The sequence below is a fragment of the Colobus angolensis genome, unplaced genomic scaffold (genome assembly GCF_000951035.1).
Source record: "Colobus angolensis palliatus isolate OR3802 unplaced genomic scaffold, Cang.pa_1.0 Scaffold219, whole genome shotgun sequence".
Taxonomy (NCBI): Eukaryota; Metazoa; Chordata; class Mammalia; order Primates; family Cercopithecidae; genus Colobus; species Colobus angolensis.
The window spans coordinates 2,369,896-2,391,195 of NW_012115366.1; the positions used below are offsets into that span (position 1 = coordinate 2,369,896).

General features: G+C 48.6%; 1 protein-coding gene across 2 annotated transcripts in view; it reads right to left on the reverse strand.

Annotated features, from left to right (window-relative positions):
- TGM6 (transglutaminase 6) overlaps positions 1-21,300 on the reverse strand; it is a 54,426-nt gene that overhangs the window by 29,358 nt on the left and 3,768 nt on the right. For both annotated transcript variants that reach the window (XM_011943362.1, XM_011943361.1), the window contains exons 2-9: positions 11,355-11,528; positions 10,561-10,803; positions 9,384-9,502; positions 7,985-8,113; positions 6,310-6,487; positions 5,611-5,749; positions 2,576-2,679; positions 2,252-2,494 (exon numbers count right to left, since the gene is read on the reverse strand). In XM_011943362.1, the coding sequence (XP_011798752.1) occupies positions 2,252-2,494; positions 2,576-2,679; positions 5,611-5,749; positions 6,310-6,487; positions 7,985-8,113; positions 9,384-9,502; positions 10,561-10,803; positions 11,355-11,528 (1,329 nt within the window). The remainder of the gene's footprint in view (positions 1-2,251; positions 2,495-2,575; positions 2,680-5,610; positions 5,750-6,309; positions 6,488-7,984; positions 8,114-9,383; positions 9,503-10,560; positions 10,804-11,354; positions 11,529-21,300) is intronic.

The window sequence follows — 21,300 nt, forward strand, 5'->3', positions numbered from 1 at the left end:
AAAAAAAAAAAAAAAAAAAGAATGTGTTAAGGTTTGGGGGTATCTTCAGCAAGAAATGACTGGCTGATCAAGATTGGGGGTGCCTACAGAAAGGGAAGTTGGTATTCCCCTCCCTGTGGGAGATCTGTTCATCCCATCTTACTTACTAAGCCGTGTACTACCTGAGCAGGGAGAAGAGAACTGAAGAGAGACAGCAGGTGGGAGACAGCCAGTCAAGACTGCTCCTCCTACCCACAAGTGTCAGGTTTCAGTTCCCAGCCTTGGAGTGGGAGACAGTGGAAGTTAAGGTGGGGCACCACAGCCTTGTAAAACCTCGGCAGAACTTGGGGACAAAAGTCACCACGCATCAGAAAGAAGCTGTGTTGAAAAGGCCCAAATAGCACAAGAAATCAGCAGTGTCTATAAGAACAGCACAGAAATTAGCCTTGATGGCAGCAGGTTGTGATGGAGCCACCATCTGTCCTCAGCAAGCATAGATAGGAAACTAGGGCAGCAGTACCCGCCCACTTAGCCGGCACTGAATCCTCACCCAGTTAAGACAAAGGCATCTGCTCTCTTCTCTCCTCTTTTCCTCCCCCTTAGCCTAACAGTGCTCTCAGCATTGGTAGCACACTAGAGACCACCTGGGAGCTTTAAAAAGTCCCGATGCCAGAACCACATCCTGTAGAGACTATGATTCAATTAGTCAGGGGTGCAATCTGGACTGCTGAGGTAGATTAAAAATGGCCATAATGCCTTGCAACTTCCCACCCCTTGAATCTGGATTGGGCTCATGAATTGCTTTGACTAATAGAATGTGGCAGAAGTGACATGGTGCACATTCTGAGCCAGGCCTCTAGAAACTTCACAGCTTCATCTCTCACCTTCCGGGAATGTTGCTGCTGTTGAGACAATAGCAAGGGCTGGCCTGTTGGGACAGGAGAGGCCAAGTGGGAACACAGACCCAGCCATCTCAGCAGTCCCATGTGACAGACATATGTGAGATCCCAGCCAACACTACCTGGAGATGAACCATCCCAGCTGAGCACAGCCCAAATTGCTGACCCACAGAATTGACCAAATAAGTAATTATTGTTTAAGATACATAACTGAAACAGCTCCCTGGATAATTCAAATGTGCAACCAGGGGTCGGGTGCAGTGGCTCACATCTATAATCCCAGTACTTTGGTAGGCCGAGGTGGGCAGATCACCTGAGGTCAGGAGTTCAAGGGCAGCCTGGCCAACACAGTGAAACCCCATCTCTACTAAAAATACAAAAATTAGCCGGGCATGGTGGTGGGCTCCTGTAATCCCAGCTACTTGGGAGGATGAGGCAGGAAAATCGTTTGAACCCAGGAGGCGGAGGTTGCAGTGAGTTGAGATCACATCATTGCACTCCAGTCTGGGCAACAAGAGTGAGACTCCATCTCAAAGGAAAAAAAACGTGCAACCAGAGCTGTCAAATATGATGCTAGAGAGTAGAAAAGGGAGGTAAGGAGGTGTTCAGAGCAGACTGTGTCTCCTCTTTAGCAACCTTCCAGGGTCATTGCTCTAGCTTGTGCTCAGGGGACAGGAGGAGACAGGGTCTAATTCAAGTTTGAGCTTGAAGCCGTAATTACTTGGTGACATGGCTTTAACAAGCAGAAATGGTTGAAAATATGTTAATCAGATCATAACATTGCTAAGGAAACTGTTACACAGTGGGAAAGGGAGATTTTTAAAGTGTATAGTTGGAAGCAGCTGTAAGAAAAAATACAACTGTTTTGTTTTTGTAGCCTAACAAGTAAGGGCTCTTCAATAAACCAGTGGCCATAAATTGGTATCATGGCACAGGCCCTGGCAGATGCTAAACAGGAGATGGTATTATTATTAGTCTGAATTGGGACTGTGCCATGCATTTGTCCTAGGTGTTCAATAAATAATACCTGCTACTATCATCATTATTACTAGTAGTGATTATTATTGTATGTGAACATACCTAATGCAGTACCTGGTATATGGCAAGTGTTCAAGGAAATGTAGCTATTATTATTACATATAGGAAATCTTCTAAGGCAGAAGAGGTGCTTAGCAAACAGAGCAAGTTATTAATGTAGCCTAAATAAAGGCACTTGGCTCAGAGCACAGAGACAATGTGCATGGAAGCTGCTGTCAGTGTCATATACATGGGGCGGAGCCTGACCCCAGGCTACCCGCAGTGGGATCTCTGCAGCACATGGGCCATCCTGGGGAAGGTAATAAAGGTAATAAAGGCTTCCATGTGGCCCTTACCTTCCGGATACTTGTAGAGGTCGGTGATGTCCACGCGGGAGTTGCTGCCCACCGCCTTGGTGCTGATGCATCTCCCAATCTTCTTCGTGTTCGAGTATACACGCTCTCGGCTCTCATCCTTATGCCACAGCCAGGTGATGTAGTCGGCGTTGACCTCCGCAAACACGAAGGGGCCATCGTGGGCTAGGTGCACATCGCCCTCACGGATGGCGGTGACTGAGGCTGGGCCGCACCGGAACACACCTGGGCAGGAGGGGTGGGCATGAGCAGCATGGGTAAGGGAAAAGCAGAGGTCTGGAACCTATCCCACCCAGTTGAGCATACCTTCACTCTCCTCCTGCGGGGTGGCATCCAGAACCTGCCAGCCATTGTAAGAGGGGCCTAGGTCCTGCCGGGCAAACCAGCTCTCATTCCAGACATGGAAATTCCTGTCACAGAGAGAGGATGGGTGAAGCTGCCTAGAGTGAGGGCATAGGAAGGGAAGATCCTACTGAGAGGCAGGCCCTGGGCTCCCTACTCTGCACAAGAACTGTGGCTGCATCTTGTGAATCATTCATTCAACCACACTAATGAGCACACGGCATTCATATATGTTTGTATATATGTGTATGTGTGTATATAGATGTGTATGTATATTTATCAAGAATCTGTTGTTCAAGGTACTGTAACTAAGACAGAAGATCCTTACTCTCATGCTGCTCACATTCTAACAAAGGACACAGGCAAAGCTAAGTCAGCAGATAAAGAAATGCAAGTGACAATAAATATTATGAAGATGAAGAGGAGCTTGAGCTACAGAACAACCCCTATAGACCTACTCTAGGTAAATGACATTGAAGATGAGACTTAAGTAAGGAAGAATAAGCTATAGGAAGAGTGAAGGGAATAATATTCCAGGCAGAAGGAACAGCATGTGCAAAGGTCCTGAGTGAGATGAGAAAAAGCCTAGTGTGCTCAAGGAGCAGAAAGTATTTAAGTATCTCTGGGATATGGCCAGCAGAGAGGGTAGGTAGGGTTCTGATTATGCAGAGCTCTATAGACCCTGGTAATTCCAGCCTTATTTTTAATTCCCTGTGTTAAAGATGAGAATATGAGTAGGAAACATGATATCACTTGCTCAAGGTCTTGCAGAAAGAAAGGAGCAGAGAGAAACCTGATTCCTGGTTTGCCTGTCTTGGCATCTTTACAGCGGGCCTCCGAACTCCTCTTTGGTGGGCAACTGTCTTTTTTGGGGAAAGTATCTTGATTAGCATTTGGGGATTAAAAGTGGGACCCGGATAACCTGGGTGGTGACAGAGTCCTCAACATCAAAATGAAGTGTCTGTGCTTTCTGCATGAAGAAAAGAGAAGGATGTGAGTATTTTGGGCTTCCAGGGAATGAAGAGAAACAAAAAAGAGGAGAGACCAAGGGGAGCAGAGATGGTCTGAGCTGGAGGCCAGCTCGGGAAGGGTTCCTGGCAGGCTCCCCTGGGGAACAAGGATACAAGGCTCTCTGTGTCTCTGTGTTGTGTTCTCTTCACTGTCTCTCCTAATCTGTATTTTTACATTTTTATTTATTTATTTATTTTGAGATAGAGTCTTGCTCTGTCCCCTAGGCTGGAGTGCAATGGTGCAGTCTCAGCTTACTGCAACCTCTGCTTCCCAGGTTCAAGCAATTCTCACGCCTCAGCCTCCCCAGTAGCTGGGATTATAGACGTGTGACACCACACCCGGCTATTTTTTATTTTTAGTACAGATGGGGTTTCACCGTGTTGGCCAGGCTGGTCTCAAACTCCTGACCTCAAGTGATCTGCCAGCCTCGGCTTCCCAAAGTGTTGGGATTACAGGCATGAGCCACCGCGCCTGGCCGTCTCTCCTAATCTTTAGAAAGTTGGCTTTGAGTGGCAGACTTGCACACATGTGAACAGACATTTGAACAAGTTTATTCACTGAAGTGTTGTTTGTAAAAACAAACTTATTTTTAACTGAGGCAACTGAAATGTCCATTCATATGGGATAGTTAGATGAACAATGGCTTTTTCATGTAACTGAGAGGCAGACTGGGTTCATACCCTTATGCTTCCATTCACTAGCTGTGTGGCCTTGGATGGGCTATACTTAACCTCTCTGTGCTTCAGTTTTATCATCTGCAAAATAGAATCAATGATCTTAACTTATTCACAGGTTGTTTGAAGAGATACATGAGTTAATGTATATACAGCACTTAGAACTAGACCTGGCACAGGCTAAATGTTTGGTGAGTGTTACGTTATTACTTTAAATATTATGGAAAATAAGGAAAACTCTTTGTGTATTGATGTGGAATTGTTAAATGTTCCAGCAAGAACAGTATCACATAAAGCTGCCAATACTGTTTAAGTGGGGAAAAGGCAGGGAGGCACTGCAGGTACATATGTTCTCGTGTCTACAGAGCATCTCTCTGATAGGAGATGTAGGAGACAGTGATAGTGTTGCCTCCAGGAGGAGGATGGGGAGGCTGGGGAACTGGGCGGGAGGGAGACATCACTGCAACCCATTTTGTACCTTTCGAATATTAAACCACATAAATGTATTTTCTATTTCAGAAAATTAAGTTAGAATGAATTTTTTTTTTTGGTTTTTGAGACGGAGTCTCACTCTGTCGCCCAGTCTGGAGTACAGTGGTGTGATCTTGGCTCATAGAGGCAACCTCTGCCTCCCAGGTTCAAGCGATTCTCCTGCCTCAGCCTCCAGAGTAGCTGAGACTACAGGCGCCTGCCACCACGCCTGGCTAATTTTTGTATTTTTGGTAGGGATGGGGTTTCACTATGTTGACCAGGGTGGAGTGGAATGGGGTGATCTCAGCTCACTGCAACCTCTGCCTCCTGGGTTCAAGCAATTCTCCTGCCTTAGCCTCCCGAGTAGCTGGGACTACAGTTGTGAGCCACCGCGCCCAGCCTAGAATGAATTTTTTAAAGCTTTATGTGAAGAATTTTGTTTTAACTGAGGAAGGAGTCTGTTTCCCACCTGAGACACACAGCACGGAGAACCGCAGCTGATACGGAAGCAGGAGCCTGATCCAGAGTTACCTGTGCGGATGGAGTTCCCACCCCACCTCAGGAAGCCACAGATTCCCAGAGAGTAGAACCAGGCGTTTGAGGCAATCAAATCTTGAGGCCCCTCCTGACCTCTGAGTCTACATCTCTTGACCTCAGACCTTATATCTTGGAAGAGGTACCACTCTATCCGCAGGGCGCCTCTCCCTCCCTCCAGAGCCGGCTCAGACTCAGGAGAGCTGGGCTCTGGGCCTGCCGCTCCCTGGTGGTGTTATGGAAGATGACGCCTTACTCCACCTGCAGAGCTTCCGGAGCCCTTGGGCCTGGACTGGGGGCAGGACCTACCACATGCTGTCTTCTGTCAGGTCCTCCAGGGTCCGCCCGAAGGAGTCCACGTACTTGTCCACACTCAGGTTCGGGTCTGTGTCGTGGGCTGAGTTGAAGTTGGACACGACTCGTGTGGCTATCCCCAAGCACCTGAGGACTGCAGAGCAGAGACTGGGAGGCTCAGAGCAGGCAGGACCCCGGCCCCTGAGGGAGGGGCCTGGCTTCCACAGGAGCCCTGGCTCATTTGTGGCCAAAGCCCCCCACCCGCCATCTTTGTCTGTCTGCCTACTTCGGCAGATTGTGGGGCTGAGACTCCCATCTCCACTCTCAGAAATGCCACCATCTCCTGCACATTCTCTCAAGGACTTCAGGAGATGCTGCTGCCACCTCATGTGAGCAGACAGGCTTTGAGACTGGCAGGAACTTGGAAGCCACCTAATAGAGCCCACTCATCTTCCTAGGGGACTGGAGGCCAAGGGAGCCACAGGGCTCGCCCAAGGCACTCAATGAATGAGAGACAGAGGGAGGTAGGTAACTCTTCAAAATAAAAGATCAGATGTGAAGGAAATAAATTCTCTGGCTTCTCTCTTCATTAGCCAGACTTGGTTCTCCTCCTCAATGAATCCATCAATGAAGATGGGTTGCAGCATATGCAAATATATGTAAATACATTTAGATAGAGGAGGCTGGGGGAGGGACCCTTCTCTCCCAGGGTACCTGTGCACATGACTCCCGCGAAGACCCAGCACTGGCCGTACTTGACGGGCTTGTACCTGCCCTTGAGCCACTTCTGCAGAATGGCCACGCTGCCGCGCCAGTGCAGCGGGCTGGTGCCACCGCCGTACTTGCCCTGCCACTGTCCTTGCACCACACCTCGGTCATTGTTGCTGTTCACCTGGGCAGAGGAGGGCACGGGTCCACCACCAGACAGGGCTTCCTACCTCAAGAACCGCATCGTGGTAAAATCCTCTCCAACTTTGGACCACCAGGTCAATTGGGGTCACTCTTGCTTTTTAACTGTCTGAAAATTAGGGGCATCTGTGGCCTTAAAATACCTACTTTTTGGTAGCACTTGGATTATCTTCCATTTGGATACTGCGTTGTAAAAATCATTACAACTTTAGGGCATTTCCTGTGTTAAATGATCTGTTTTGGGAAACTGTTGGCATAATAATTATAGGGACAGCTAACATTTATTCAACGCTTATTGTGTGCCAGACACCACTATGCCAAGAATTTTGTGCACACTATATTAACCTGTTGAAGTTTACAATGTAGGCTTGATTATCCTTTTTTTTTCATATGTGAAAACTGAGCTTCAGAAGCATTCAGGGACCTGCCCAAATCACACAGCAAGTTAGTCCAAGTGGTGATCCATGAGTCCAGGACTTGGACTCGGGAGCCTAGAGTTCAGGACTTTCACTGTCCTCAGGGCTGTGATGCTCTGCTGTTTGGGATTGTCACTCATGTTAATTCTCTTTGCTCCAACTGCTCTCTGAGGTCTTGAGGAATTAAGAGTATCAAATAGGAGAAATATAGCTTTGTGCAATTTTGGAATCTCAGATACCACCCACTAACCTTAATACCTGCATGTGGTAGAGGGAGCTGGTGGGCCCTGCAGACATCTTTCGGGAGGAAACACCATGGCCTGAGGCCTGTGATAGGTTAAAGTTGTCATGCCCCCCATGGAGAGGTGGGTCTATGTCCCACTCAACGGAGGGGTCCTCTTGAGTCTGGGCTGGCCTGTGACTACTTTGACCACTGACTATGGCAGAAGTGATGCTGTGCCAGTTTCCAGGCCTAGGCCTTATAAGACTGGGAGTTTCCACTTCCTCTTTCTTGGAAGGATTGCTTGGGTCAGGGAGGTGGGGGTGGGGGAGCCATTGCTATGCATGAGACTGCCATATTGTGAGGAAGCCCAAGATAGCCACATAGAAAGGCTGTGTGGAAAGAGTGATGACTGGTGAGTCCCAGCTGCTACAGCCACCCCAGCCCAGGGCCTGACATGAGGGTGAGGAAGCCATCCTGGACGTTCCAGTTCCAGGAGACATGACATAGACGACAACCTAGGAACTGCCAACCACCAGAACCAAAGCCCCAGACAGATGTCCTGTCAAACCATCCCAGACATATGCAGCCATTAAGACACCCCCAGAAGAAGCATCTTGGAGCAGAGACAAACCATTCTCATGGCGCCCTGCCCAAATTCCTATTCTAAAGAACTGTAAGCGTAATAAAGGGTTGTTTTACACCACTGAGTTTTGGGGTGGTTGGTTGTGCAATAACAGCAAATTAAAACAAGGGGTGATGGGAAGAATCACAGGTTGTGGCCCCAGGGTTGGTTGGGGGATCCTTGAGGAAGTACACGTGCAGGGATGAAGGGGCTTCTCACCATGGCACTGATGACCCTGGTGACGTAGATGGGGTCGTGGCGGCAGGACACATCGGTGGCTGGGTTGTTTTGGTGACCGGGGCTTCGATCCAGGATGGAGAGGCAGATGTTCAGGATGTCCTCCTCAAACTGCTCCCCAGAGAGGCTGCGCTTAGAGGCTGTGCTTAGTCACCCATATTCCAGGCCCTCCCACAGCCCTCACCAGGTCAGTCACCCCATCTGTGCAGGACAGTTTGCTGCCCCTTCCAACCACCAGGGGCAGCACAGAGCAGCCCCTAGTCTTGGAAACCCTTCCTCAGAGAGTCACCTGGGGAATCAGAACCTCAGCCTTAATCATGCCTCTCCCCTGCTCAACAACCTCCCGACTACCCACAGTAAAGTCTGGGCTAAAATCGATGGCTCTTGAGCCACATCTACCTCACTGATATGCTCATTTGGTCTACATGATGTTTTCGAACACATTTGAATTAGTTAACAATATGTAAAAGCTGGGGGATTTTTGCATACACATTTAGGTTTCTGGTCACTGATAATTTGGAAGGTCTGGCAACAAAAACTGGGTGCTGAGTAGTGGCTACCCCTTAGATGGACCCTAAATTCTTCCCTATATCTTCCCTGTCCAGCACCCGAATCCCGAATGCTTTAAACTCCTGGCCTGCAGGGCAGTGCACGACTCCTCAGCCTGACAGTCAAGTCCAATCTTCCTTCTGCTGGGCAACCGGAGCTCAGGCAGACAGAACTCCTCTAGCAGACTCAGGACTCCCTACTTCACACCTCCATGTGGCTCTGCCTCTCTTCCCTATGCCTGGGCAGATCCTGCCTCACTGTAGAGACCCAACCCCAATATCATGCAAGCCTCCACAATGGCTGAGGTGGAGGTTCCTTTCACCCTCTTCTGAACTCCCTTTGCTTCCATCCCTATCATTCTTTTTCCTTCCCCTGGTATTGGAACTACTTATCTAAGCCAGTGGCTCTCAGAGCATGGTCCCAGACCAGCAGCATCAGCATCACCTGGGAACTGGTTAGAAATGCACATTCTCAGGCCCTGCCCAAGACCTACTCAGTGGGCAGCTCTGGGGGTGGGGTCCAGCACGCCATCCCTCCTGGGATTCTGATGTATGCTCGAGTCTGAAAACCACTGATCAGAGCTATTCATTTTTCCACAACAATACTGACCTATTCTGTGTCCATACCGTGTCCAAAGCAATTCCCCTTCCCCAGGACGCAGTGCACACCCTGGCCCAGTGAATAGTAGACAAATGAATGAACCAGTGGATTTTCTCTAGGAGTGAGTCCCCCTTGTCCCTCCTGAGAAGAGTGAGCAGACAGAGGGACTCCAGTCCCACCGACCTCCCCATGCCCCAGCCCACGTCCCTGTCTGGCCTGTGCCCCTGGAGACCTGCCCGTAGTTCCAGCCCTGGGCTCGTATATGCTTCTCCACGCCTTGGAAGATGATGCCGCTGTCGTTGAGCACGTACTCCTGTCTCTCCTCCTCTGAGGCCAGAAACACATCGTCCTCTGAAAAGCAGTCATCAGGCCCGGTGTGGACTGGGGCTCTGGCCTTGCTGGCCTGGGAAAGGGCTGCATCAGGGATCAGCAGCAGGACAGCGCCCGGAGGCTGACTGGAGCAGGAGAGGTCAAGAGGGGGCTTGCGAGCTCCCGTGCTGCCTCCTTGCCAAACTCCATCCCTCCCGGCAAGTCTTTATCCAAGCAGGGACCAATCCCCAAACAGCCCAGGACTGAAGAGTTTTATGGGACCTGACACATTAGCCTCGTATTTCTTTTTTCTTTCTTTCTTTCTTTTTTTTTTGTTTTCCTTTTTTTTTTTTTTTTTTTTTGAGACAGAGTTTTGCTCTTGTTGCCCAAGCTGGAGTGCAATGGCTCAATCTCAGCTTACTGCAACCTCCGCCTCCTGGGTTCAAGAAATTCTGCTACCTCAGCCTCCCGAGTAGCTGGGATTACAGGCATGTGCCACCACACCTGGCTAATTTTGTATTTTTAGTACAGATGGGGTTTCTCCATGTTGGTCAGGCTGGTCTTGAACTCCTGACCTCAGGTGATCCACTCGCCTCGGCCTCCGAAAGTGCTGGGATTATAGGTGTAAGCCACTAAGCCCGGCCATATTTCTTAAATATTAATTTAGATCCTGGCCACTCTTTACTAAGGCCTTATGATGTATCTCATAGGTTACAAGTTTTACCTCTATGGATTTTTACCATAGTCCTAAGAGGTAGGCACTGTTATTTTTCCCGTATTACAGATGAGGAAATGGAGACTGGTAGAGGGGAACAGCTCAGCAGAGCTGGGACTAAACCAAGGCAATCTGATTCCCAAGTCCTAGCTCTTACCCCCCCCTGGGCCTCTCCTGCCCACTGGGTCCTCTGGCACAGGCTTTGAAGCACCTGCTACCAGGTTTCTCTGACCATTGCCTACCTCTGCCTAGGCCAAGTACTTGCCCAGCTCTTGGCATTCACCGTCTTGTCCTTTAACCCATCTCCCAGGCTCCCTCCAAGGGCAGGCCCTCCTCTGAGGATGTCTTTTGGAAACACCTCTACCTTGGACTTGGCCACTCCTACCTGCACACCATGGGTTGAAAAGAAGAACAAACTCGCCCAGCCTCCGGTTGCTGTGTTTGCGGTGAGAGGAAAGCCTGATGCTCAGCAGGTAGCGGCCAATGACAGCATTGGGAGGGCTGGCGAGACTGACAGTCAGAGTGTTCTCCATCTGAGCCTCCTTTGCTGCTGTCCAGCCCTCACCCAGCTCCAACTCTGATGTCTGGAACACAGCTTTGGTGTGGAGGGCCTCAGAAGCCCGGGGTCCTGGAGGAGGGAAGAGGGACTCAGGAGACTCTGCCCCTGGGAAACCCAGCTTTAGAGAAGCGAAAAAAGCTACAGGCCTGGAAGCCCCACCTTCACCCCTGAACTGCTGGGAGGCTTTGGGAGAAGGACCTGGCCAAAAGCAAGAAGGCCAGTGGCCGAGAGAGGGTCCACCTCAGCTGCCCTGACACCCCAGCCACTTCCAGGCTAAGGAGAAAGTGACAGCATCCTTTGAAACCAAAGTCTGCCTATGTCGGGCCAGGAAAGGAAAGAAAAGCTTGGGCTTTAAAGTGCTTGATGGTTTTTCATACCCTTCCAGAGCCCTGGGTGTCTGGTGCACACAGGGTTCCAGAGACATCATCCCAGTGGCAGCACCTGCCAACCACCCCCAGAAAGCTGCCACCAGAAGCCTCCAGGGTTCAAGGCTATGTCTACCTACAGGGACTTGCTTCCCCCAGAACCTGAGCTGCTGACTGCAAGGTCTCAGGTTACTGGGTCATAAGACAGGTCCCTCCAGCTGCGGATGAGAAGGGGGTGCTGGCGAGCCCAGTTACCTGTCTCCACCATGAAGATGAGGGTCTCCTCGCAGTCCGGGGCTCTGCTCAGCTCCAGCGTGAGGTTGAACGGCTGGCCCCTGCGAACCACCAGCTCAGGGCAGGGGTACTCCTGGGTGTGGTGGGCAGCGCCATTCCTCGACCGCTGCCAGTCCACCTTGGTGACTCTGATCCCTGGGTGGGGAGAGGACAGGGAGATGAGGACACGGCCTTGTGTTTCTCACCCACTCTGGGCTTGTCCTCCCATTCAATCCCAGCCAGTCATTTGTTCATCCAACTGCTATTTATCATATGTCAACAATTCTCTGTTTGTTTTGTTTTGTTTTGTTTTGTTTTTAACACAGGGTCTCACTCTATCACTCAGGCTGGAGTGCAGTGGTGTGATCTTGGTTCACTGCAACCTCTGCCTCCCGGGTTCAAGCAATTCTTGTGCCTCAGCCTCCCGAGGAGCTGGAACTACAGGTGTACATCACCACACCTGGGTAATTTCTTTGTATATTTTTGGAGAGATGGGGTTTTGCCATGTTGGCCAGGCTGGTCTTGAACTCCTGACCTCAGGTGATCTGCCTGCCTCGGCCTCCCACAGTGCTGGGATTACAGGTGTGAGGCACCATGCCCAGCCTCTTAGTCATTAAGTTCTGTAAAATCACTGCAAAGGTTGAATTAATGAGAACTGACCCATTGCCCTTAGGGAAAATAAATACAGGTTTAGGTTCCTGTGAGCCTCTGGTCCCAACTTATTCATCAATTGATCAGTATATAAATGTGCGTTTCTGTTTAAAGACACATTATTCAGGCTGAGCGTGGTGACTCACGCCTGTAATCCTAGCACTTTGGGAGGCCGAGGTGGGTGGACTGCCTGAGCTCAGGAGCTCGAGATCACCCTGGGGCCATCATGGTGAAACCTCATCTCTACTAAAATACAAAAAAAATGAGCTGGGCGTGGTGGTGGGTGCCCGTAATGTCAGCCACTAGGGAGACTGAGGCAGGAGAATCGCTTGAACCCCAGAGGTGGAAGTTACAGTGAGCTAAGATTGTACCACCGCACTCTAGCCTGGGCCACAGAGCAAGACTCTCCCTCTCAGAAGAAACAAACATTATTTAATATATATTGTTGATTCATTAATATTGAACTTGTGGCCAGCAGCGCTATAGTTCATGCCTGAATGTTCACCTAACACATATTTTTCATGTAAGGCACATCGCAGCTTTACTGCTCCTGCTTTTCCTGCTTTTCCTGCAGCTTTCCTGGGAACACGAGACAGCACTTTAGTCCTGTGCTCAGCGGCCATTTTAACCAGAGAAATCACCAACAAAAAAAGCACAAAAATGCAAAAAACCCCTAGTTTTAAATGGACAGAGAAAGGTTATTTGTTTATAGTATGAGAGCTGAAACAAGAAGGCAGAATATTGCCTGTTCAGCTTCAGCTGGGAATATGCATGTCAGGTCAGGCGACAATTTTTCTGCACTCTGTGCATGTCTGTGAATGGCTAAGAAAGTGCAGAGTATAGATTTTGGATTTAAAAATAAATATTAGCAATGTGCATATACAGAATCCACAAGCACTGAGGATTGACTGTATATTCTCTATGCCAGGCTGGTGTCTGGTGCTGAGGATGTAGATGTGGGCTTGCCTTCAATGCATGGTGCGGTGAGACTGTCTGGCTCGATGGTTATGAGCAGGTCGTCTGGGGGCAGCTGATATGGGTTCAGATTCTGACTTGGCCATCTACTGGTTGACCCACCTTCCTTTCTTTGTTTGAAACTGAGTGTCGCTCTGTCACCCAGGCTGGAGTGCAGTGGTGCGATCTCGGCTCACTACAATCTCTGCATCCCAGGCTCAAGTGATCCTCTCATCTCAGCCTCCCAAGTAGCTGGGACTGCAGGCACATGCCACCGTACTCAGCTAATTTTCTGTATTTTTGGTAGAGACCAGGTTTCGCCATGTCACTCTGAACTCCTGAACTCAAGCAATCTGCCCACCTTGGCCTCCCAAAGTGCTGGGATTACAGGTGTGACCACTGTTCCTAGCCTGCCTTCTTGACCTCTCTGCCTCTCAGGTCCCCACTCTGCAGAATGGGAATAATGCCTGTGGCGTGATTGTGAGGATAATGGCCCCTGTCATTTAGAGTCCTCAGAAGATGAGAGCTCAATAAATGTTACTTATTATGTTCCAGGGGTGACACCTAAGTAGGTGAGTCCATGGAACGAATTCTTGCTTTGAAACATGCTATCAGGGAGAAGGATGGGAGCTGAAAGAACAGTAATGGAGGGCTTGTTCTGGTCTGAAGCAGGACAAGCAAGGCTTCCTTGAGAAGGCGGAATTGAGGCTGAGTCTTAAATTGGATGGGTATCTCCAGGAAAGAGTTGAGTGATGGACCTAGTCTCAGTCCAAGCATCCTCTTCCTCTATTCAGCATTCATTCATTCAAGTGCTGGGCATTGTGCTGGATGCTACAGACCCAACAGTCCATCAAATACCCTCTGGCCCTGACATCACACAGTTGATAGCCCAGTGGAGAAGACTGGCATTAAGCGGATAGACCTCAAACATTTAGGGCAAGCTTTGAGATGAACCCTACGGGAGAGGCATTGGGAGTCCCAGAGGCATTAGGTGTCACAGAACACCTAAACTAAAGTAGTTACATTAACAAAACTATTCGCCAGGGTACTATAAGCAACAGCTTAAAACTCTAGGATGTGTGCAGCCTTGAATTCTAGCCAGCAGCTATGGCGCTAGACAGAGAGACAGGAGGGAGCACGGTGACTTCTAAAATTTGAGAGAAAGCAGATGTGTGGGGAAGGCAATGAGGTTGGATGGGCCCATAGTTGACAGACCACCAACGCTTGGAGTGGGATGAGAAGTCTGCCTTTTATCCTAAGGACTGTAGTCAGCCAAATATTGTTTTAAGCAAAGCTGTGACGTAATCAGATTTGCACCTTGGAAAGATCATTCTGGTGCCATGTAGAAGATTAATTAGTGATATCTGGTGAGATGCTTTAGTAAGCAAAGGGATGTTTCATGAAACTGCTGTTTCATCTTGTCAAACATCTGCTCCCAAGCCTCCACTGGATGCCCCATTGTCTGTTATGATCTGTCCAAGATCTGACCCCTCCAGCTCACACCCATCTCCTCACAGCTCAGTTACTCTTTGCTCTGGCTGCATCAGACTCTACCTCTGCAACCTCCTGCCCCGACATCCCACACATCTCTTTCCTGCCTTGTGCTTTTCCTAAGGCCCCTCCTGGTTGGGGTGCCTGTGATTGTCCCCTGAGATGTTCCTGCCTCGGCCCTGCCACCAGAGTTCATCTCTCCTTTGTCCAATCAGCTATTAGATTTGGGATAATACAAACAACAATAATAAAATCTTTGTATGTGTTCAAGTGCTTATGCCTTCTAACATACACCTAAGGGAGGTACTGTGACCCTTTCTAGATGCCGTCATGCTTACTGGGTTCCCTATTTCACCTCCCCTGTGCCCCTACCCCTGCATGTCCCCAGGGCTCATTCTCAACATGGAAGTCAGAAGGATCCTGTTAAAATCTAAGATCACTTGGTTGCTCTCAAGCTCTCCATTGGTTCCTGTCTGTCTCAGCAGAGTTGAAGTCCTGACAGTGACCCTCAAGCCCTTCAAGATTGGGCACTTTGATATCTTTTTGGGCGTTCTGTTTCTCTTCCCCTCCTTCATCCGCTTAAGCCACACTGACTTTCTTATTTCTCTTTGAACCTGTGAACAGGCTCTTTCTTCAGGGCTTTTGCACCTGCTGTTCCCTCTATGTGGATTGCTCTCCTTTCAGACTCCTGCAGAACCTGCTCCCTTGCCTCCTTCTTCAAATGGCACTTTTCAGGGGGACCTCCCCCGACCACCCCTTTATAAATTGCAAATCACCCCTACCCTCCTTTTCCACTATTTTCCTCCACGGCACTTACTGACATCTTACAATATATTTTATTTCTTTATTTTAATTGCTTACTTTCCCTTTCAAGAATATCAACTCCATAAGGGCAGGGAGCTGTGTCTGTTTTGTTCATTGATGAATCTTCAGTGCCTGATACATGGAAGGTGCTCAACAAATATTTCTTAAATGTGTTAATGAATGAATGCGGAAACTGAGGTCAAGAGAAGTGAAATAACTTGCCAAAGGGCACACAAACAAGCAAGGGCTGGAGTGGAGTCTTCCAGCTGTTGACCACTGGGTCAGTGGTTATACTAGTTTTATTGTGATTGACATAAGAAACAGTTTTAAATGTTCCATACTCCATATGCCTGCAAACATATATACATGCACAGATATAAACTGAAACAAAAGTTTCATTACTATTTCCCCTTATTATGAATGATGAACACTGAAATTTATTTTCTTTTCTGTCAAAGCTCTCTAGCCAAAGACCACCAGCAACACATTAGTACAATGAACAGGAAGGGCTCATCGCTCATGGCAATGAGAAAGAACGCTCACCACAAAGAACCACGGAACATCTTGGGAAGAGGATATTAGAGAGGACTTACAGATTGCGACTTGTGTTAGATGGTTTTGGGGAATTTCAGAGAAGCAGGGCTTTGCTCTGGATTGGAGGCTGCTCTTGGAATGAGACAAGTCTATATCTGAGTATCTTAATAGTCCTACATAGAAGGTGGGAAGAATGAATTGAGGCTAGTGTCGTAAGTGATAAAGAAGCAGCCATTATTCATATTAGCCCAGCTTTAGAGCTAATATGTCAGTTAATGGAGACCAGTAAATGGCTTAGACAATGTTCATGTTTTTGTCTGTGTTCACTCATGATTATGAAGTGGTCTTGTTTTTATCATGATTCACTACAGTCACAGGATGCCATCTGATCACTTCATCATGTCTTCTGGTAAAGTTTCAATAAGCATTTACAGTCTTAAGTATGTTTAGTAAAAACTGATTTCCTTTCATTTACTATTTATATTATAGTTAGGAAACAATTTTTTAAAAAGTGGCATATAGAGGTAGGTAAGCTGTGTCAATTCAATTTCAGGTTGGTGAAGGGACACTATTAAATATTTGTTATATTGAGAGGGAGGGTATTAGGGACAAAAGAGTTGATGTTTTACTCATCTATTGCTTTTTAACCAATCTGTTTAACCCAGAGTTTAGCTTGGAAAAATGATAATCATATGTTATCCTTCATGGTTTCTGTGGGTCAGGAATTTGGGCAGAGCTCCACTGGCCAGCTCTGAATTGGAGCTGCTTATGCAGTTGCAATCATGTGTTAGCTGCAGCCATACTCATCTGAAGGCTTGACTGAGGCTAGAGAATCCACTTTAAAGGTGACTAACTTACATGGTTGGCAAATTGGTGCTGAATACAGGTTGAAGCACCTTGTTTCCTTTCCATGTGGATTTCTCCATGGGAATGCTTGAGTGTCCTCCTGGCATGGTGCTTAGTTTCCCCTCAGCAAGTGACCTGAGAGACCATGGTGGAAGATGCAATGGTTTTTATGACTTAAGCTCAGAAGTTACACAATGTCACCTCCACCTTATCCTATGGGTCAAGGCAGTTACAAAGGCCTACCTAGGTTCAAAGAGAAGAAACATTCCCCATCTCTTGCTGAAAATGTACCAATGTCGTGTCCCATTGCAAAAAAAAACACTGAGATGAGATGTATACTGATATGACCACCCTGTGAAATATAATCTGCCACAGTTGAGAACCACTGAAGTTATATCACCAAGTACTCCCCACCCAAGGACACTTGTCATGCAACTCTTGCCTGTATCTTATTTGATGCCAACCATACAGGAAATGTTCAGTAATTGTTGGCTAGACCATTGGATAGCTTTTATTTAATAAAACTTCCTACGAACCAAGTGCTTTTCCAAGTATTTTATAAATATTAGCTCATTTAATCTTAATAAACCATATGAGGGAGGTACTACTGTTAACTCAATGTCACAGATGAGAAAACTGAGGTACAGAGTTACACAATCTGTTTTCTTTTCTTTTCTTTTTTTTTTTTTTTAAATTTGAGATAGGGTCTTGCTATGTTGACCAGATTGGTCTCCAAGTCTTGGCCTCAAGCAATCCTCTCATATCAGCCTCACAAAGTGCTGGGATTACAGGCATGAGCCACTGCGCATGATTCAGAGTTACACAGCCTTCTAAGTGATGGAGCTGGGAATCTGCCTCCTGCGTCTGTGGCTTTTCTATCCCCAGGCTATGGTGCCTTTATCTTTGACTCCATAGGAGTCACAGCCTAGAAGTTCCAGACTATAAAATTCAACATGAGCTTCACCACAGGCATCAGAACAGTGGCTTGTGTGTGCAAGTGTCTGGACAGGGCTGGTCAAAATGTTTGACTTTTTAAAGATTCCAGCATCTTTGCACAATCTTTTGGTTAATAGCATGTGGCAGATTGCATTTTCCAAAGATGGTTGCAGTAATATCTCCCATCCCACATACTCTTCTTTCAATATGATGTTGATTCTCCTCTCATTGAGAAGTAGAGTATATATTCCCACCCTCTGGACCTGGAAGACTTGTGGCTGAGACACAGTGACACACTGTGACTTCTAAGGCTAGATTATAAAAGTTAATACAGCTTCTTTCTGGTTCCCTTGGGTTGCTTGTTATTAGAACCCAGCCACCATGCAATGAAGAAACCCAAATTGCCCATGGAGAAGCTCACTTGGAGAGCCACCAAGGCTTCCAACCCACAGCCCACTGAGCTCCCAGCTGACAGACAGAACTACTTGGAAGCCATGGGACTGAGCCATCTGGCAAGTGGGTCCTTCAGCCCCCAGGCAAACTGCCCCAGCTGATGCAGACACAAGCTGTCCCTGCTGAGCTCTGCCCAAATTGCAGGTTCGTCAGCAGGAGAATGATTGTTGTCTGAAACCCCTAAGTGCTGGGGTGGTTTGCTACACGGCAATTGATAACTGAAACATGGAGAGAGCCAAGATTCTTGTCTAGACCACAATAGCCTCCCAACTGCTCTCCACCTGTGAGCTGTCTGGGCTGGTGCTGTGGTCTCAATACTCAGGCTTGAGATTCATGGAAAAAACTAGTTTTAGCTTAGCTTAGGCTCGAAGCCCCTGCTGACATCATGATATGGGGATAATGACTGAACATGTGAGTAGGAACTCACATGGCTGACACATGTGTCCCAAGATTGGGAGATCCTACAGCCCCTGTTGTGGTGAGTGAGCAAAGACTGTGCAGGACCAGTGTTCAACAGTGACCCCATGTGGCATGAGCTGGAACAACAATGCCAGGGGGCTTTCCCATTACCCTTGCCAATTCTCACAACGGAAAGTAGAACCAAAGCTTTCACATCAAGTTAGCCCCAGTCATTCTAGGGCAGGCACAAACCTCTGAAACTCCAAAACTTTGAGCTCAGATGACCTTGGTTTAGTCAGAAAACACAGGCAGGACCCTCTCCCCCAACCAGGTACCTTGTACATAGAATTGTCAAGTCTAATATCAGTAGAGCTGGAAGAGCCATTAGGAGCTCAGGTCTCCATTTACTGACATAGCAACTGAGATCCAGAAGTGGGAAGAAAGGGACTTCTTGCCTGAGGACACACTGGATTTGTAGCCCACAATTCATGTTGCTACTTCCCAAGCAATGTATGTAGGGACAGGCCAGAACAGGATGCTATTTTTTCAGTGGATGAGTCAGAAGCAGGGGACGAGGTTGTTGGGTGGTAATTATCTCAGCCCTGGTATGCCCCAGGGCTGGATACAAGGGGAGTTTGGGATTGGATGAGGACCGCTGGATCCTGGGTCATGGGTTTAAACCCTATGGATCCTGCACTGGTTTCCCCCCTTCCCTGCCACAGCCCAAAGCAGCTCCCATCACCCTCTGAGGCATCTGCATCCTTATCACAGACAGGCAAGAGGAGGTGGTGGGATGAGTCAGAACTGTCATTATCATCACTGTCCTCGAATCTCAGAGACCATCTCTCTCACAACTTCCTGCCCAGGTGCAAATTTCCTTGGCTGAATTCTTGGTAGATACTTGGTCATGGTCCCAGCTTGCCATACCTCTGAGAGGTAGCTCACTCACCTCCCAATGTTAGAAAGTCCTTCCTTCTGCTGAGTCAAGCTCTTTCTTCTTGCAACTTCTCCCCATTTGTCCCTATTTTGCTCCCCATCACCCCCATAGAATACACTTCTTCCTTTGCTCTTTGATGGGGTTTTGCAGAAACATTACCTAGAGATCCCAACCTACCAGCTCCCGGCCCATCCCCTGCCCAACTCTACACTCACCCCATAACCCAGGAGGTCGCTGTTATAATCCCTGTGGAATCTGTCCCTGGAGCTGCTGCTTTGGTGATCTAAGTCACCCACACCCATCAGCATCTCACCTCCATGACCTGCCATTTGTGGGGTAATGGCCAGGGCTGGGGTCCAAGATTCTGCAGGGGGAACTACTGGTGATTACAGATAAGTTCTGTCCTAGCCAGTGTCCTTCCTGGCCCTCATGGGGACAGTGAGACTGATGGGCATAGGCAGAGGCTCCTAGGTATAGGGCAGCCCAAGGCAAGGAGATAGATGTGCACTTGGGATGGTTTCCAGGCCCCTTGTCAAAATAAACCCAGTATCACCCCTTCCATGTCCTCAGCTCAAATTCTGTTAAGGTGGAGGCTTCTGTCCCTTATCTGTGATCAGGGATGCTGTGTTATAGTTGTTTGCTTACATATGTCTTTCCCCCACTGGACTGAGAGCTCCATGAAGGCGAAGGCTGAGTCTCCTCCTCTCTGGGTTGCTAGAACCTGGCTAAGGGCCCAGGGCATATTAGGTACTCAGTGAATGTTGGTTGGATGAATGGATGAATCTCCTTCCCCATCCCTCGGCTGGGGTATGGAAGAGGGAGCTGATGCTCTGCAGTGTCCTGGGTCCGCCCTCGAGAATCAGCACCCACACCCTGTCAGCTGCTCACGCTCCAACAGTCCACACCCCACCCACCCTATAATCCCTCTCTCTCAAGCTGTCACATTCCAAAGCCTGCCTTTCCTTCTTAACTTCTTTCCTTCCACAGAGTGAGAAAGAGGAGGGTGTGTGAGGCCTCTGACATGGGCAGGCAGATGGATCACTGACCACCCACCCCCACGCATTGCCTCTCTGGGTCTGTTTTCTTCTCTGTGAAATGACCCAGAAGGACTCTTATGGTTTGGATAGTTTGTGGTTTGCTGAAGCAAGTGCCTCTGATTACCCTCAAGGACCCTTCTCAGCCCTCCTCCCTACAAGACACCTCCCCCTGCACCCCCACCCCCCACCAAGAGTATGCTGATGTGAAGATTGTCACATCGCCCCTGGGACATGGTTTTCCTGCACTGGTTTTCCCCCTTCTCTGCCACAGCCCAAAGCAGCTCCCATCACCCTCTGAGGCATCTGCATCCTTATCACAGACGTGCAAGAGGAGGTGGGATGAGTCAGAACTGCCATTATCATCATTATCCTCAAATCTCAGAGAGCATCTCTCTCACAACTTCCTGCCCAGACATAAATTCCCTTGGCCAAATTCTTGGTGGATACTGGATTACGGTCCCAGCTTGCCATACCTCTGAGAGGTAGCTCACCCACTGCCCAGCGGAGGGGATGGGAGAAGTAACATCTGCTCTGAGACTGCTCCAGTTGACAGTGAACCCAAGGCCCTGAGGACAGAATGGGCAGCCTGTTTTCAGCCCCGGGGGCCTTCACCCTTGGGATATGCAGGGTGAACTCCCAGCCCAGGGCTGAAGGCTCGCCAAACCCGGGGCTGAGGCTGTACCCCCCCCAGGCACAGGGAAAGGATGTGGTAAGAGTGCTCCCTCCACCTGCCTGTTACCCCAAGCCTCATAGCCCCTCCAGCTTGACTGTTCTCCTCCCCTTCTCCCTCTCACCATCTTCTTGGGGCTTCCTTTCACTCTGCACAGCAACTAGGAGCCTGATTTCGGAGGTACACACTTGAGCTCTCATGCAGGCTTTGCCCCTT